The following is a 19816-nucleotide window of genomic DNA, read 5'->3' on the forward strand; positions in this document are numbered from 1 at the left end:
CACAAAACAATGACTGACTGTATGAGTAGAATATGATGTGCAGAAATGTAATTCTCAAATGCTAGTAATATTGGCAATTAGAGAAGTAGCAAACATGAAGCATCCATTAATTTTTAAAATGGTGAACAAGGTAGAGACAGATATGGAGACTAGGAAAAATGAGCCTTCATAGATACTTCAACAACAAAGATACACCAAAAATTATTGATCTTACCTATCAAGGTAGAGTCAGGTTCTCCTGGTAAAATCTGAGCCACTCTTGTCAGCAGTTTATAAATCTGAGCCCAAGCATCTACTGACTGCGTCTTGCGAAACATTTGAGGAAGAACTAATTTGTTGTGCCGATACCACAGTCTTGCAACAAATAGGAGTTCTCGTAAGCTCTGGACTATTTTTGCATCCCGAGCCAACTCAAACTGCAAAATTCAAGCATCAGTGAATATGCAATTCACCAAGTAGATTACATACACCTCTTTTTAAAGTAACAATCATAAATTTACTTACACAATATTTCTTTCACACTATGAGTGAAAACAACTTCTAAAATGCAGCATACAATTTCATCACAACAATCAAGCTTCTGAATTCCTATGAACACATACGTGATATGTTCATGCATATCATGATACTGCTAAACTAATGAGCCTCTTATATATATATATATATATATATATATATATATATATATATATATATATATATATATATATATATATATATATATATATATATATATATATATATATATATATATATATATATATATATATATATATATATATATATATATACAGGCAACCCCTAACGAACGGGTTATGTTCCAAAAAAAAAAAAAAACATTCGTTAAGCGAATTTTCATTAAGCGAACCAATTATAATAAGTTTAACCTCTGACTTAAACTTCCATTGAGAGTAAACAAAGCAAGAGTGCATCACAGTACATACAGTGAAAGGTTTAATGAAAGTAAAAATTATGAAGTTAAAAATTTAGGCAGTTTGAGTCATTATAATGTACACTAATGTATGTATGTATGTAAGTAACTTTATAATGTTGATGATCTTAAATTTATGAAGGGAGGAAGAGTGGAGTGGGAAAGACATTAGCTGGCAACCTGTGGAATGTAAACAAAGGACACATCATTGTACCACATACACAACTTATGTACCACATTTCCACAAGGCTTTCCATTTTACCCACTGCAGAGTCACAAGTTCAAGAGGTTCTTTTAGCTTGCAAGGAAGATATGGTCTCACTAGCCTTAATAGAGTCTGCTGACTTGAAAATAGTAGAGACAGTAGATGGAGTCAAGCCATAGTGGCAAGCAATGCTATTGATTTTCTCGCCTCTCTCGTGTCTGTGAATAATATCCAGCTTAACTTTGAGAGTAAGAGACTTCCTGGTCTTCTTAGCAACGCTAAGCAACATTGCAGGACGTTTTGGTGGCATGTTGAGCGAGGGAAGACGAACTGCTGCTGACGCTGTTATTGTTTTGAACTAGGGGGCGAGTGAGTGGTGCGTGTTTTGTCCAGGAGAGGCACTGGTGTATTCAAAAGCCTATCGGCTTGTGCGATACAGCGGGGCTTTCAAACTTGGAAAAAATTACCTAGATAAAATTTTGTTAAAGCGAGTTTGGTGTTCATTAAATGAGCAAATGGTAGTAAAAGGAAACGTTCGTTGTAGCGAAATTTCATTGTGTGAACACACACACACACACACACACATACACATACAACTTTTACACAGCCCATTAAAAAGTACAGTAGTACAGTCTACACACAATGGTGGTATTTACCTTTAACTATAATGTATCACTATCTGGATAAAGCCAAGAAGACTTATTCAGCTGAATGTAGTAGAGTAAATTTGTCAATTAGAGGAAATTGAATATTGAAATTTTAAAAGTAAGTGATAAGTCTTGTGCAGATGAGCTGCTAGAGGAAGCATGATGTTAACAAGTTCAGAAGAAAATTAATGATTTATCAGATATCTACCTCTGCACTTGTAAGAGAGAGAGAGAGAGAGAGAGAGAGAGAGAGAGAGAGAGAGAGAGAGAGAGAGAGAGAGAGAGAGAGAGAGAGAGAGAGAGAGAGAGAGAGAGAGAGAGAGAATTTCTCAAAGGTGGGTATCATTAGCATTTCAAAGATATTATCCAGGAGTCACCAAATTCAGGGCAAATCTTACACTATGGCCCAGGAAGCCATTATTCAATAGTAGATTAATGTAGGCACTGACATGTCTCCTTTTTGTAGGAGCATATTATTCTCAGATGGAATCACGCAGGGCAAATTTTTCCCATGTTTGCCATTTTTGTTGGTGATACCATGAACTCCAAAAAGTATGGCACCTTGTAAAGATTGGATCGTTGTATTGACGTCTCATCATTCCAACAATGATGAATCCTGAACCAGCATCTTTTCTCCCACTTTCTTTTGCCTTAATTATTTCAAAATTATATTATATACAATTGCATAATTCTTTAAATGGCTTTCAACTTAATGATGGAAAAACAATGCAGTAAATCTTTCACTCCACTTGGCAAAATACATAGGCTATGCAATGGTGTCTCTACAGGCTATGTCCAGCTGGCCATGGTCAGATGTGATCAGGGCACTCTGGGGATGAGGTGAACACAATGCGAGTAGACACTACAGCCAACATAGTCTAGATCCATTATAGCTCATTCAATCTGTGCAAAGCTTTCAAACTCCAACAAAACTTAATGCAGGACTCCATTAAGACACATAGTTTATTTTACCAGCTACAGTTGTCAAGTAGGCACTATAAATAATTTCATACACCATACAATGAAATCACAATCACATAATTGTACATGTACTTTGTGTTTTTTTTTTTTTTCTAGTAGACAATTTTTTTTTAGTTGATAATTTCTAAAAAAAAAAAAAAAAAAAAAAAAAAAGATATTCCATTTATAGCTTGTGACATTAGTCACTTGACTCCAAATACTTCCAAAACATCTGCAACACAAGTATTTTCAATTCTTCCTTACAATAGAAAAAGAAGCAAATAGGTGTTGCTTGCTGCTTATTTTGCCCAAATGCCAACAAAAATAGGCAACATGTTGCTCTTTGTGATATTATCTGAAGATTCTTAAATAGAGTATAGCAGATATACCACACATGAAATCAACACATGATTCTTAAACCCTTAGCCCACCTTGCTATTTTGTGCCAGCATGAAGAGAATAAACAATGCAAGATCTGCTGCAAACTGAATGAGAGGTTGAAGGTTCTGCAGCTGTCCTGGGTCCACCTGACAGTCTTTGACATTCACTGAACTGCAGAACTGGTCAAGAGACTTCTCTATGTCAAGAATATCAAGTGATGCACGACTCTCCAAGTAATCTGAAAGAAATAAAATTATTTGTAAAACAGATACTGGATTGTGGCTATTCTAGCAGTAAAACAACTTAACAATTTTGGTTGTATAATGGGATAGACCATCTCTTGTCTCTTATAGCCAAAATTTATGCATTTGTAAACTTCATATATACCTACAAGAAGCAGAAGTATTGGGGTTCCACTTTGTAGGAACTATCACACATGATAATAAAATTGGTTGTCTTCTGCTTCTGCAGGACCTGATGCAATATGCAGGATGGCAGAGTACAGTTTTAGGTCCCTGCTAAGCAGGGAAATAATGACTACTTGTGCTGCACTCCTAATCATATATAAGGGAGCAGATCTAGAACAAGAAATAAGCTTAAAACTATATTGACATCCTGCATGAGTTCAGTCCTGCAGGAGCAGATGGCTACCAATTATGTTGTTCACCGACTCCTTGACATACATTAGAACTTCAGTTCTTGAACTTTATTAATGACTGCCATTTAAAATCCAAAATGTTCAAAACTCAAAACTATTTTCCTCATAAGAATCAATATAAAATGGATTAATTTGTTTTCAGACACCAGTCCACGCAGTCTTAGCAGCTTACGACAGACACTCTAAATGCTAACATGTCTGCTCCATGATACCTTCTATTTAGAAATAATCAAAGAATTTATTGAATGACTTTAGCAACATGAAACTCATCAGAGGATATAAGACAATGCAGTTATTGTTTGTCATTGATTTACTAAGGGAAGCCTTACAGAGTGGCAAAGAAAGAAGCAACCCACTTCCTGCCAAATGAAGGTGATTGTAACATTTCTTTATCAGCAGTGGTAATTGGTTGTTTAGGGCAGTACTTATTTTGAATAAACTTATTAACAGTTTTCTCAAATAGTTTAGTGGTAAAGCCATTGTTGTATAACTATGAGTCTAAGAATACTATCTCTTAATGAAAACTATCGTAGCTGGATGACAAGGTATAAGCTGATGCAAAAGGATCCAAATAGAGTTCATCTGGAAATGGAAATGATAGAAACTAGAAAACCTAGTTCTAAACCAGAAAATGTGGTTTGGGGTACTGGGGTACTGGTCTTGGAACTAGGTTTTTTAGTTTCTGCCATTTCCATTTCCAGATGAACTTTATTTGGATTCTTTTGCATCATGCTGACACCTTGTCATCCAGCTACACTAGTTTTCATAAAGAGATAGTATTCTTAAAATCATACTTATACAACAATGACCTCACCACTAAACTATTCAAGAAAACTGTTAATAAATTTATTCAAAATTAGTACTGCCTTAAACAACCAATTCCCACTGCTGTTAAAGAGGTTATTTATTTGTGCATATTGCATCTAGATGATGTCACCAGTACTTTACAAAAGACCTTAATCAATAAACTGATCATAAAATTTAAGACATTTTGCTGCTGAGAAAAGCTACTAGGGAAATGTAGTTATGTAGTACAGATGGTGCTGTGAGATCATCAAGAGAACCATAGGTGAGATGAGAATACTCCTCAACTAGCCAAGACACTGTTAATTTACAGTGACCCTTTTTAATGGCAATACATTTAACTAATTTCAAAGATTAAATCTTACGGATTATGTCTCCTCCAAATTAATGAAAATTAAAGAAATGTCTATAGAAACTATAAATTAATAATAAATAGTAGCTTTTCCCTTGTATTTTAATACATATTTGAAGTCAAATAACTTAGATTACCAATTTACAATATGGTAACTTAGGCAATTATGAGTAAAAAATTTGGTTTGAAAACATAATTGTTTGAAAGGGAAGGTGTTTGGTAACTGTGGAAAAAAAAGGCATTTGGTAACTGAGATTCCACTGTATATCTTGAAGGACATAGTTCAATAATTTACCCCCAAAAATCTATCAACAAAGTCACAAAAACACTACATAAACTGCTTGCTTAAAAGGAACTCCTACAAGTGTTTAAAAATAACTTTTGGCGTGAAGATAACAGTTTTATTAATCATAAAAGCAAAAAATATTGCAGACTGCACTTTGTAGCAGTTTATTGACTAGTGGATATTAGTATGATAAATTAACAGTAATCAATATCTGTAATCTGGGAGAGAGAGAGAGAGAGAGAGAGAGAGAGAGAGAGAGAGAGAGAGAGAGAGAGAGAGAGAGAGAGAGAGAGAGAGAGAGAGAGAGAGAGAGAGAGAGAGAGAGAGAGAGAGATTATAGACCACTGATGATTTTTCTTTCCTTGATGGTTTGAAAGGTTATAGTACAATATTACTTTTAAGCATGTAGAAGGAGATAACTTTTGTTTATTTTTCATTTTTTTATTAAAAAACAGAATAAACAACATTCTTCTTAACCATTGGGAGGCCTTTTTTCAACAGTGGACTGACAAGCAGATGAATAATGAACTGAGCAGATACATAGTGCAAACATTCTTGTCAGCACTTGTATCACTGTAAGAAGCTCATCACTCTCAGCAAATAATCAAAACTTACTCTGGATGGACACACTTATATTCTTCTCAGCGGTGGCAACATCCCCGGTCACAGGCCGAAGAGTTCTGAAGAGCTGCTGTGTGGCTGTCAACTGAACTTGTATTCTGGATTCTATTGCTTTCTGTTGCTGACTACCTAAGAGCCTGATGAAATTCAAGAAAAAATAATTATATATTTTTATGAATGTCATCTATATTCATTAGTATTCTGGTGTGGCACACATAATATAACAATAGCTTAGAATCTCTTAAAAGCTATAGTTCATATATGAGAAACACAAATGTTTTCTATATGTAAAAATACAATAATTTAACATTTCTTTACGCTATACAGTAATTCCCTGACTTGCAAACGTTTTCAGCATTGTCAAACTTCAAAGTTCCTGGGAGTGGTAGTTGGATATAAAAGTCAAGTACCAGATCATCAATCCTTACATCACTGCCAGCCTCCTCCTCTACTGACATGCCTGAGTCTCATGTTGATGATTTCTTCCCTTCTTAATGTAAACAAGGTTTTAAAATATTTGGAAGAAAAAAGAAAAGAAAAGAAAAGAAAAGAGAGAGAGAGAGAGAGAGAGAGAGAGAGAGAGAGAGAGAGAGAGAGAGAGAGAGAGAGAGAGAGAGAGAGAGAGAGAGAGAGAGAGAGAGAGAGAGAGAATTAGCATCTCACATCACATGATAAAGCCTCTTTCCCTCCCACACATAGCATAATGTATAGTAAAAACTTCTTCTAGTGCAGGTATGGGCAAACTACGGCCCTTGGGCCACATGCAGCTCACCAAAGGAATTCATGTGGCCCGACAAATATTAATAGAAAGAGAAAATTAATAAACAACAGCAAATAATATTGTGGGCATTTCATTTTCTTCCTGTAGGTGTGTATATGCAAGGAAATGGCTTTCCTTTAACGGCTTATTTTATTTTATATTTTAGATAATGATTTTGGATTAATATAGTATATGGCCCTATAAGATTGTGAATTTTTTATGTGGCACTGAAAAGTTTGCCCAATCCTATTCTAATGTAATGGTAAGATGCAAACAGTTATTTGTAACAAGGTAGGGAGTGTGAACTCATTAACCCTGAGTTGCTAAACATCATTTCAACAAACATGGGAGTGAAATATAGGCCATTAAGTTTAAGAATAGCCTTTTACATAATATAATGTAAATCACAGTTACACACTGCTCATCATATAATGCATGTCACAGTTTACTTGTTAAGTAATGCCCGTAGGGAAGAAATTAATCAACAGGTCTGCCAGTACATATCACTGATACATATCCATTGGTACAAGCATTTGAACTTTTAAGATAAATTATTGAGGTTCCTTCAGCCTGAGCTGTGGCTCACAATTTTCATGTTAAGTAGGTGTTGACATGCAATGTGAGACATAAGCACATGTTTTTAATGAGGAAGAGTATGAGCAAGGCCAATTGTTTGCATCATATCTACATCTTTGGATAATTTACATATTCATTACCCTTGACATGGGTTTTCCCAAAAATAATACAACTTAGTGAGCAGACACTGTACATGAACAATTAATCCTGATAAAAAGTATTACATCGTGTATCAAACACAACAAAACCTGCATACCTCAGCATGGATGTTTTCATGACAAGGAATCTTATGTGGAGATGCTGTGAGATGGGAGTGGAGTGCTGCTGGAAGGTGTCAGACAGTTTATCAGTCAGCATGAGGATGGATGTGTGTGGTGTGGACACTAACAGATCCCACCAGTCACTGCCACTGACCAATGCAAACTCTAGCAGCAAAATCAGTGATATTGCCCACTGTGGACCTGTTGTAAAATATCAGTCATATACTAAACCTTAAGGCTTTAAATAATGAATAAAGAGATAAACAGCTTAATGGTAACACTGGAAGAAACTAACAACAAATTTACATCAAACACATTAATTCAAATACCCACATACGGTAAATTCAGTCCTACATTTTATTTTTAACCTCTACAATTAACAGCACCTGAAATATCACACACATAGGATAATTCTTATGGCAAATGTTAAAAAGACATTTCAAATGTGGTATTGATTCCTGAAATTTTTTTTTACCATACAAGAAAGACTAAATATCTTTCCTTGGTCCTTATCAGGTGTCCCTCATCACTTTTTGTCCCTTTGTTAAGCCAGTGGTAATTTAAGTAAGTAGTTATATAATAAAATAGTCTCTCTCTCTCTCTCTCTCTCTCTCTCTCTCTCTCTCTGAGTCTATCCTTCAGTTGCCATAGAAATATGATGCTGATCCATTACAGTAGTATTCTAATTTAAAAACTGTTACTCGTAAGAATGCAAATTGCATACAGTAAGCCCCGCACTTGGCGAATCTCAGCTTGGCGAAATTCACTTTTGGTGGTAGGGTGGCCATGGACCACCGAGTGCACACTTGGCGATTTGAATTCAAACTTGGTGGCTGCACGGCGAACCACGCGGCTCCCCGGTGACGTCAGACCTCTCTCTAAACCTATCAGAATGCAGTGTGAGAGGTCCCCTTCAGCCATTTTGTTCATGCTACCCTCTGTTCTGCTAGCATGGGAATGAATTCTGGCGATTTACCACCAACATGGCCTCTACCAGCACAACAGGTGGTACCGGTGGGGGTAAGGACAATCAATGGTGGTGGTGGCAAGGACAAAAGTGGGTGAGGGAAATAGGTGAAAAAACGAGAGTTACAGCCTTTATATCATGTCTTATTAGCTTTATTTATTGCTCATTGGTCTGTTTTGAACATGTGTTCTAATATGCGAAGGCAAAAGATTTTATTTCAGCTCAAAAGATGGTATTTTAGGGGTAAAAAGAGGGACTTTGGCAATGACCAACGACTGTTTGAGGCATTTTTTAGGCAATTTATATGGTATAAAGAACTCATGCTTGGCGAAATTCGCATTTGGCGGTAGTTTTGCCAGACTAATTAATTCGCCAAGTGCGGTGGCTTACTGTACTTCCCTGCCTTCTGTCTCACTGCACAAGACATTCCCTAGCTCACAATAATTACATTACTGGTATCTGTTACATTTTCTTTTAATGAATGATTGATGAAATTAAAGTCAAAAGTGTTTACAAAATACTTCACTACTAAACTGAATATTGATTCTCTTGAGGTACCTACCAATATCTGCAGGACGGATCAGTGTTATAAAGTGTAGGCTGCCCATCGAGTCCAAGGCAATAAGAGACAGGCCACTCCAGGTGTGAGTGAGGGAGACCACCTGCCTCTCACTTGCCACACGTTTGCTTACTGGAGCATCTTCATTCCCACCTCTGACGTTCAGCAAGTTGTGGCTGCTTAACTGTAAATAAAAGTTAGTGCAACTCTTGTCATCAGATATAGCTCTTTCAAGAATAGTTTTATTCATGAGAAGTTATAAATACAGTGGAGACTCAATACTCAAACTTAATTCGTTACAAATGGCCGTTCGAGTATGAAAAAGTTCAACTATTGATACCTATAAATCAGGTAATTTGTTCCAGCCATTGCCAAACCCAAGTTTAGAAAAAAGCAGCGGTTTAATTTTGCAGTTACCGATAGCATTGGTGCACAGAAGCAGAGTTAGCCTGTCTTTCATGGGGTTGTGTCCTGGCAAATGCTTTTCTTCCTTTGTAATATAGATCATGTTTGGTAGTTTTTTTTTAAAAACAGGCCAGTTTCATCACAATTAACCCCTAAAACTTGGTATGTTGGGATTATTAGCTCGCGCTAACTCGGGAGGTTTGGCGAGAAACACACAAAATAGCCTGTATTCACATACTGATTACACTTGCAAATTCAATAAACAAGTGAGAACAAATGGTATTTTGCCCACAAGCAACTCTTCCTCTTTGCAAGGCAAAAAACCAGAAGTCTCTAGATGCTATGGTTACCAAAATATCACAGATTGAATGAGGTGGTATCATCGGTGTATGTGGCCTTGCATCTGATCGGGTTCAGCGGCCTTGGCTACAGCAATCCTTTCTCTCTCTCTCTCTTTCAAAATGCTCGCAAAGTGATCTAATTTGTATATTTTTTGCAAAAACATATAAAATACATACAATAGGAGTTGCTGGTAGTGGTGGTGGAATGTCCTCCCCCTCGGTGGTTGAACCTCCTATATTCGTATCAGAGCCCAGAACATCACTATCTCCGCTCTCTATTATTGTAGAAACTGTTAATTCCAAATCTCTTCTGATACCACTCTCATTCAAAAGTCGTTTCCCCGCAACATGGCGAAAGACCAAGGTGTAGAAGTAAGGCACGCGGGAAAGGTTGCAGAATCAGACACCGTGAAATCACTGTCGCTCCCACCATCCATCATAGGAGTTGGTGACACAGTGACGTATAACATATGTTTACTCCTGACTTGGGGGCTTGCCATGCTGCACAACAGAATGAATCCCAGTTCTTTTCTTGAAATTCACAAACCACCCTTTACTTGCTTTAAAATCATCATTGGAGTCAGATGTAGTATCAGAAATAAGATCACAATCCAACAGCCTAGCCTTCGCACAAATTATGCCCTCTGACAAAGAATCACCAGCCATCTGCCTTTGGTTTATCCAATCACCAATTTTTTCATTTCTTCCACTGACGCAGGTCGCTTAAATTGCCTTTTCACACCAATTGCCACATCAGCTCTTTTAATGAACTGTCTTCTTCAGTATTGTGGCTACTGTAGATTTAGCCATACAGTACTCAGCTGCAAGATCAGTTATTCTTCCTCCTTTCTTGTATTTATCAATAATCTTGTTTTTCCTTTCGATGGTTGTCACTACATTCTTTCTTGTAGGCTTATTCTCACCACTAACAAGCCTCTTTGGTGCCATTGTAAGCTTCTTAAAAAAAAAAAAAAAAAAAAAAAAAAAATGGGAGAGAAAGCGCAGGGCAATGTTATTTTTATAACAGCGAAGGATAAACTGGCTGCGGTGGCCTGGTGGTGGGGTGTGTAGTGCAGTGGAAAGGGAGAGATCCTTTGTTTACAGCCACGTGGATAGACGTTCGACTAATAGGTATTTTTTCGAGTATTAAGTCAAACTTCTGCGTTCGACTATTGAAAAGTTTGACTATTTAGACGTTCGAGTATTGAGTCTCCACTGTACTACAAAAGTCTGTTAATCCGAACACCAATACAGTAAGGTCTCGGTTTACGTCAGTTACGTTCCTGAAACATGACGTAAGTCGATTTTGTACGTAACTCGAGTTTCCGTACATTTCAAAGCATATTATCGAGTTTTCAACCAATCATTGTTTATGGTCATTCAGGTAAGTTAAAGGTTATATTGTTATATTATTTACAACTGTCTTTAGCCTCATTTTCACCACCAAAATGTTGCATCTCTTTCTATCTTTTATTGCTATTTTCATGCTAACTGTTCTACTGATTTTGCTAACTGCATGCCTCCCCTCCTCCTGTGGCCTTGATGCACAAGGCTTTCTTCTTCCTCTCATCCCTTTTCTGTCTAACTCTCTGATGCAAGAGTTAACCAGTACTCCTTATCATTCATACCTTTCACTGGTAAACTCTGGAACTCCCTGCCTGCTTCTGTATTTTCATTTTCCTACGACATGACTTCTTTTAAGAGAGTGGTGTCAAGTCATTTGCTCCCTAATTTGGGATATGCCTTCTTATCTTTTAGAGAACCAGCATCAAGTGGGCCTTTTTAATTTCAACAATGTGTTGCCCTTGGCTGGCCTTCTCTCTTGAAAAAAGAAAAATAAATAAAAAAATAATAAAAAAAAATAGAATCCAGGTAACTCATACTGTATAACTCTTAGATATACCTACTATCTTTAAGTAAACAATGAATTAAAGAAACAGATTTACAAATGCTCACCTGCTGCATGTTATCTCTGTTTATTGCACAGATATAGGCATCTGCTGTGGCTGCAGTAATGATGAAGGGGAGGTGGGCACCAGCTGAGCCTGGGAGGAGGTGTCTGGTTGCAGTGCTGAGAGTCACTATTGGACTACTGGATGCCCATTCACCCATGCAAAACCATTCCTGAAATACAAATAAGTAAAACAAAGCATATTATAGAAAAAATGTGAATGTGGTTTCACAATCTTGTCAAAACTCTGAGAAGGCAAGTACATATGAAATATGTGGTAAAAGAATAATGTACACAATATATGTCAAGTAGTGACATGACAAGACAAATTTTGATATGTAAAAAGAGAACAATTTTGTTTTTACTTACAGACTTTACATATATCAATCAGTAACAGTTTTTCTTTTTATACAGGAGGGGCAACTGGCCAAGAAAAAAAAAAAAAAAAAAAAAAAAAATCCCACTGGATTGCCAGTTCCTTTACAGGTCAAGTGAGCTATCCAAAATTCAGGGACAAATATCCTGAAACCTTCCTCTTAAAAGAAGTCAAGTCATAGGAAGATGGAATTACAGAAGCAGGCAGGGAGTTCCAGAGTTTACCAGATAAAGGTATGAATGACTGATAGTACTGATTAACTCTTGTATTAGAGAGCTGGACAAAAATGTGGTGAGAGGAAGAAGAAAGCTTTGTGCAATGAGGCTGCAAAAGGAGGGGAGGCACACAGTTAACAAGATCAGTAGAACAGTTAGCATAAAAATAACAATAAAAAATAGCAAGAGATGCAACATTCCAGCAGTGAGAAAGAGGTTGAAGAATCAGTCAGTCAGAGGAGAGGAGTTTATGAGATGATAAGCTTTTGTTTCCACCCTATCAAACAAAACTGTGTGAGTGGAATCCACCCAAACATGCGTAGAGTATTTCATACAGGGGTGGATAAGGCCCTTGCACAGAGTTAGCAGTTGGAGGGATGAGAAAAACTGGCAGAGAAGTCTCAGAATGCCTAAATTCATAGAAGCTGTTTTAGCAAGAGATGAGATGTGAAGTTTCCATTTTAGATTATGAGTAAAGGACAGACCGAGGATGTTCAATGTAGAAAATAGGGACAGCTGAGTGTCACTGAAGAAGGGATAGTTGTCTGGAAGGTTGTGTTGAGCTGATAGATGGAGGAATTGAGATTTTAGGGCATTAATCACAACTAAATTTTCTCTGCCCCAATAAAAAATCTTAGAAAGATCAGAAGTCAGGCATTCTGTGGTGTCCCTGCATGATCTGTTGATTTCCTGAAGAGTTAGTTGTCTCTGAAAAGATGTAGAAAAGTGTAGGGTCGTATCATCAGCGTAGGAGTAGATAGGGCAAGAAGTTTGGTTAAGAAGATCATTAATACGTTCCCTGCGATTGCCAGTGTAGTAAGCTCTCCTGCACTGCAATACAAATAAATTGCTGTCACGTCAGTGATGTGATCAACCCAGTGAAGTGAGAAGAGCAGGGTGTTGTCTAGAACACCCAAATGAACAGGCAACCTCAAAGTGTTTGCCCGCCGGTGGGTTGCATCACATACTGTGAAAAATCTATGGCTTCTCTGCGATACGACCCACCAGTGGACATACTTTATTTGTCGATATTCAGTGTGTCTCTATACTGTACTATATTTTTCCTTTCGTAACTTTGTTGATGTATTTTTGTCTCTTTGTTTTGCTATTTACAAAATTAATGCAACACAGTTTTATGGTCAACTTAGTCCAACAGAAGACAGAGAAGATAAAATAAGATAATAAAGATGATATCCAGAAAATTATGAAAAGATCAATAAAGAAAATTATTGAAGCTTATCAAGGAAAGTCCAATTATGATATCTCAGTGTGTATTATTTGTTATAGAAAAGTTTGATGTTATTCTGAAGGAAAAATGCAAGATAATACAGTAAGTCCTCGTTATATATGTACATATGCGTTCCTGAAAGCCTTACTGCAAATCAAAATTACCATATACCGAACTCCTTATAACATGTAATAATAGGGGATGTGTTCCAGCACATCGAAAGTCACCCCTACAGACATGAAAATACATGAAAATAGTAATATAAAATAATGTAAAGTATTGCGCAAAAGAAATAAACAGAAAATGTTTTTATTTACCTTTCACTCACCACACATACTATTATATGATGTCCCTCCTGAGGTTATGGGACAGTAGGGATTTCAGCCCTTACTCATCTTCTGCTGAGTGGGCAGACAAGGCTCTGATGTGCAGATCCATTACATTCTCTCCAGCTTTTTTTATAGCCACACGATTCTTTAACACCGTCCAGACTACTACCTCTTCCTAACACGAGGAGGTAGTAGACACCTACTGGAACAATAACTTACTCCCAGTGAGATCTAATAGCACTAGTTCATTGGATGCTGTGAACCTTCCATTAAAACTAGTTGTGATTTCACTGAATGCTTCCCTTTGTGTCTCACAACTCAAGGGGGCAGTCACAGCCTACCCTCTAAAGACAACTCTCCCTTCTTCACACAAAACTTCATGCACTTACCACACATACACCCTTCACTCCAAATCAAAATTCAAAAGAAAAATGGGACTTGAAATAAACAACGCCTCGAAGTCCACCTCTGGGGAGGGGACCAAAAATGTCCCCAGGTCGGACACCTCTCCTGTTGAAGACCACAAATGCCTTGACACCTCCCTCAACTTTTTTTACATTAACTTCTGCAACATTCGCAGTCTTAGATCTAATTTTCAATCTGTGGAACACCACTTCTCCTCTACTAAACCTCATCTTTTTTTCCTCACCGAAACACAGCTGTCTGAGGCAACTGACAGTAGCCCCTTCTCTGTTCCCTCCTACTTTCTCTATTCTCATTTTCATTCCAAAGCTGGATGTTGCGTCTATGTACGCAACGACTTAACTTGCTCTCGTGCCCACGCTCTTGAGTCTTCCGAATTTTCCACCATCTGGCTTCGACTTAACAGTCACTCTCAAACTAAATTCATCTGTACTGTTTACTGTTTATCTCTCCCTTAATTCTTCTGACTATAGTAAATTCTTTGACTACTTAACTTCCAAAGTGGAGCAAATTCTTCGACTACTTAACTTCCAAAGTGGAGCACATTCTGTCTCGCCCTTATACAGCATTCACCATATCATCAGGCCAATATGCATTCAAACGCATGGCCATGGGATTGAGAAACGCCCCTTTGACTTTCGTTCGTCTCATGAACTTTATACTCTCTGGTCTCTTGAGTACTTCAGTGTTTTGCTATCTAGATGATCATGTGATCGCTTCAAAGAATCTGTCTGAGCATCTCAATACCTTATTTGAAGATTGAAAATTAAACTCAGCAAATGTCAGCTCCTCAAGCGTGAAATTCGGTTTCTCGGTCACAAAGTTGATAGTCATGGTATCCACACCCTTGATGACAAAATTCATGCCATCTCAGAGTTTCCTGTGCCTTCTAACACTGATGCCATTCATAGTTTCCTTGGACTCGCAGGATTTTATCGTCAGTTCATAAAAGATTTCTCACAGATCACTCAGCCTCTCACCTCTCTCCTGAAGAAAAATGTTGCATTTTCCTGGTCCAAAGACTGCCAGCAAGCATTCACTGCCCTCAAGCACGCCTTATGCAACACTCCCGTGCTTGCTTTTCCTAATTTCAATAAAGGATTTATTCTCTGTACAGACTTTTCCAGCTACGGTCTCAGTTCGGTGCTCTTGCAACAAGATGAAAATAGTAAAACACGTGCTATCACTTTCGCCAGTCGTCTCCTCAACGCAGCTGAAAGAAATTACAGTACTACACACCGTGAAGCGTTAGCAGTAGTGTGGTCCCTCCGTCACTATCGGGACATTATTCTCGGTTATCCAATCCATGTCTTAACAGATCATGCTGCGGTCACTGATGTATTCAAAGGCAACAGTTTAAATGGTAAATTTGCACGATGGCAACTCACAATCCAGGAATACAACCCGACGTTCTCGTACCTTCCAGGCAAGTCTAACCGCGTCGCTGATGCCTTGTCACGTCACATCGCTCCTGTAGCTCTTCTCACATCCCCGCAGTCATTTCCCTCGCCTGATGACATCAAAGAACTCCAGCGCTCTGACCATTTCTGCTCTAGCATTATCTATTATCTAGAATCAGGTGACTCTTCCTCATTACCCAAGTTACATGTCCCTCCAGACTCGTTCGAGCTCAGGGACGAGATCTTGTATAAATCTACGAATGTCGCTTCTGACGATGATTCCTTCCGTCACATGTCGCAACTTGTCGTACCGCAAGCCTTAGTACCTGTCATTCTCTATCACATCCACGACTCACCTCTCGCTGGTCACCCAGACAAAGAGAGATCTCTCAGACAAGCCCAAAGATCGTATTTTTGGCCTTCGATGCGAAAGGACATCACTCAGCACTGTCTCTTATGCGTCTCATGCGCCGAGCATCGACCAGCACGTCATTTTGAGTCCCCGAATCTTCCATATTCCATCCCTCATGCACCTTGGGACAGCCTATCTATCGACGTGTTGAAGCTTCCTCTCACAGAAAACGGTCATCAGTATTTGCTTGTTTGCGTGGATAGTTTCAGTCGGTTCAGCATCTTGGTTCCTCTCAAAGACAAATCTGCACAATCCATTGCACGCATTGATCGATGAAGTCATATGCCGCTATGCTACTCCTCGCGTCATTCTATCGGACAACGGCACCGAGTTCAACAATACCATACTCAAAGCAGTTTGCGATTCATCTCACATCAAGAAATGTAACATCATCCCATATTCTCCTCAAGCTAACGGTAAAGTAGAAAGAGCTAACGTCGTATCCTCGAAATCCTTCGCTTCATTGCAAGTTCAAACTCTGCATGGGATGCACATATTCCTCTCGTTGCGTGCTCGCTGAATTCTGCCATTCACTCCTCCATCAATGAGTCTCCGCATTTCGTCCTTTTCGGTACAGACAAGCGACTCCCACACGAGCTTCTCTCCTCAGAACCTCGTCCGCTCTATTGCCTCGACGATTACGTCAAATTCAGAGTCAATGCTTTTCAGCGTATCTACACGTCGGTGCGAGACAACCTCTCTGACTCCCAGGAGTCAATGCTGGAAAGCAACATCGCCGCTCTACCCCTCGCGAGATAGCAATCGGAGATGTTGTATTCCATAGAGTCCATGACCGTTACTCAAAACTCGATCCGCTCTTTCACGGCCCTCACCGAGTCACAGAGTTCATGCACGGTCATAAGGTGAAGATCATCGAGCTAAAGACAGGCAAAGAAAACATCATTCATAGAGATCATCTCAAGCGTGTCGATCGTGGGTTCGACACGGGCACCACCATGCCCCTGACTCTCCCACAGCAGGGATCTGTCAGCATCGACAGTCAGCCTGTCTCACCTCCTCCTTCAATTCCCTATAACCTTTGGTCTCGCCCAGTGTAGTAGTCAGTTCTCTATTCCCATTCATCTTTTCTCGTATGTATATATTCATGTATATGTTTTCATGTATTTTACCTATATTTTATCTTGTATTATGTTGTATTGTATAACTGATCCTCTTATATCATTGTCCCCCCTCTTCATTTAAGTTCTATTTTCAATATATTTTTATTGACATCCGAGGACGGATGCTTCCAAGGGGGAAGTAATTGTATCATATATATATTGTGTATCGTGTATATCTTCATCATGTATTTCATTTCTATATATTAAGCCTGAGTGTCTTTGTGTATCGTATATATCTTCATCATGTATTTCATTTCTATATATTAAGCCTGAGTTCCCCACACTTCGCGAATGTTCCATACACACACCTACATTCCATTGTCACCTCACCTATCCTCAAGCCATGCCAGATCCAATCATTTCAAACCATCCATTTGATGTCACGGAGCTGGGTCGAGGTAAGCCAACCACGAGGTCGTGACCCAAGCGCCTTCCCGGCACACCTCACCCACATTCACCATCTCTCGCTCTCATTCTCTGACCAATATCTGTCCTGGACGGACACATCATCTCCTCAGGCAAGGCAAGGCATAGGTGCTCGTATCATTGTGTGTGTATATATCTACAATAGACGCATCATCAGTTTGTGAGTGTTTCCGTCTTCCCTCATCTCAAGCAATCTACATCAAACACTGGTGGCCATCGACTCTTCTGATACACCACACTAATGGATACACTGGTGAACAAACTCTTTTATTGATACACGGATGTTCTGATACATATATATACAGGCAACCCCTGTTTAACGAAGGTTCACACAACGAAATTTCGCTACAACGAAGGTTTCATTTTACTACCATCTGCTCGTTTAACGAACACCAAACTCGCTTTAACAAAGTTTTATCCAGGTAATTTTTTCCAACTTTGAAAGCCCCGCCGTATCACACAAGCTGACAAGCTTTTGAATACACTAGCAGCCGCAAATACTAAGGCCTGCCTCAGGAGAAATCCTGGGACACCTGTAGAATCAAGATCAAGATCAAGATTAAGCCTCTCGTGGACAACACACACCACTCACTCCCATAACAGCGTCAGCAGCAGCTCGTCTTCACTTGCTCAACTTCCCACCAAAACTTCTTGCAATGTGATCTACCATTCCTAAGAAGACCAGGAAGTCTCTTATACTCTCAAAGTGAAGCTGGATATTATTCACAGACACGAGAGAGGTGAGAAAACTATAGCACTGCTGGCCACCATCTTGATTCCATCTACTGTCTCTACTATTTTCAAGTCAGCAGACTATTAAGAAGGCTGGTGAGACTGTATCTTCCTTGCAAGCTAAAAGAACCACCTGAACTCATGACTCTACAATGGATAAAATGTTAAGCCTTGTGGAAATATGGTACATAAGTTTTGTTTGCGGTACAATGATGCGCCCTTTGTTTACATTCCACAGGTTGCCGGTTAGTGTCTTTCCCGTTTCACTTTCCCTCCCTTCATAAATTTAAGATCATCAGCATTATAAAGCTACGTACATACATATATTAGTGTACATTATAATGACTTAAATTAAATTTAACTGCCTATATGTTAAACTTCATAATTTTACTTTCATTAAACCTTTAATCGTACTATGTATGATACACTCTCGCTTTGGTTACTCTCAGTGGAAGTTCAAGTCAGGGGTTAAACTTGTTATAATTAGTTTGCTTAACGAAATTTCGCTTAACGAAGTGTTTTTTAGGAACGTAACCCCTTCGTTAAACGGGGTTTGCCTGTATCTATACCTAAAGCTATATATCTATATTCATATATCTATATCTATATATCTATATATACAGTATATCTATATCTATATATGTATCTCTCTCTCTCTCTCTCTCTCTCTCTCTCTCTCTCTCTCTCTCTCTCTCTCTCTCTCTCTATATATATATATATATATATATATATATATATATATATATATATATATATATATATATATATATATATATATATATATATATATATATATATATATATATATATATATATATATATATATATAGACTGAACAGCAACCAGCAAAACATAGCAAGACTCTTAGAGAAGACAGAGTACAAGCTCAACAATGCAGTCACTGCTGTAGACTTCAACAAAACATGCATACAGAATGGCCTTCTCCAAAAAAAAAAAAAAAAAAAAAAAAAAAAAAAAATATATATATATATATATATATATAGACAGACATATATATAGACATATATATATATATATATATATATATATATATATATATATATATATATATATATATATATATATATATATATATATATATAGATATATATATATATATATATATATATATATATATATATATATATATATATATATATATATATATATATATATATATATATATATATGGTCCATATTTCATAAACTGTAATGGATATCCAGACAATATTTAGTGTTTAGAATAAGAAAAAAAATATTCCCCTACATATTGTCAATAAACTCTAGGTTCCCTTGCAAATTGCTATTTTCCCCATAGCCATCCCCTACCCCCTACATTAGGCTAAAATCACCTACTGTAGGGGATTTTCCCTATGAGTGGCAGCCTTGGCACAGGGTAGCGTCGGTTTACACTTCCGCCTGGCAGGCTGACGGCGAATTTGGGCTGGTGGCGGATTTGACCAGGTGGGTGGTGCGCGAGATATGAATGT

The 19816-nt window shown here is 38.0% G+C and overlaps 2 protein-coding genes across 2 annotated transcripts in view; one reads left to right on the forward strand and one right to left on the reverse strand.

Annotated features, from left to right (window-relative positions):
• Positions 1 to 11829, forward strand: part of LOC123517713 (zinc finger protein 524-like) — a 76320-nt gene extending 64491 nt beyond the window's left edge. The window contains exon 3 of the mRNA XM_045278075.1: positions 11701 to 11829. Within this exon, the coding sequence (XP_045134010.1) occupies positions 11701 to 11728 (28 nt within the window). The 3' untranslated portion in view covers positions 11729 to 11829. The remainder of the gene's footprint in view (positions 1 to 11700) is intronic.
• The window catches only part of LOC123517712 (mediator of RNA polymerase II transcription subunit 16-like), a 92577-nt gene that overhangs the window by 34496 nt on the left and 38265 nt on the right, over positions 1 to 19816 (reverse strand). Inside the window, exons 9-14 of the mRNA XM_045278070.1 lie at positions 11670 to 11837; positions 8971 to 9151; positions 7438 to 7642; positions 5840 to 5982; positions 3175 to 3362; positions 215 to 416 (exon numbers count right to left, since the gene is read on the reverse strand). Of these exons, the coding sequence (XP_045134005.1) occupies positions 215 to 416; positions 3175 to 3362; positions 5840 to 5982; positions 7438 to 7642; positions 8971 to 9151; positions 11670 to 11837 (1087 nt within the window). The remainder of the gene's footprint in view (positions 1 to 214; positions 417 to 3174; positions 3363 to 5839; positions 5983 to 7437; positions 7643 to 8970; positions 9152 to 11669; positions 11838 to 19816) is intronic.

This window comes from Portunus trituberculatus, chromosome 42 (genome assembly GCF_017591435.1).
Source record: "Portunus trituberculatus isolate SZX2019 chromosome 42, ASM1759143v1, whole genome shotgun sequence".
NCBI lineage: Eukaryota > Metazoa > Arthropoda > Malacostraca > Decapoda > Portunidae > Portunus > Portunus trituberculatus.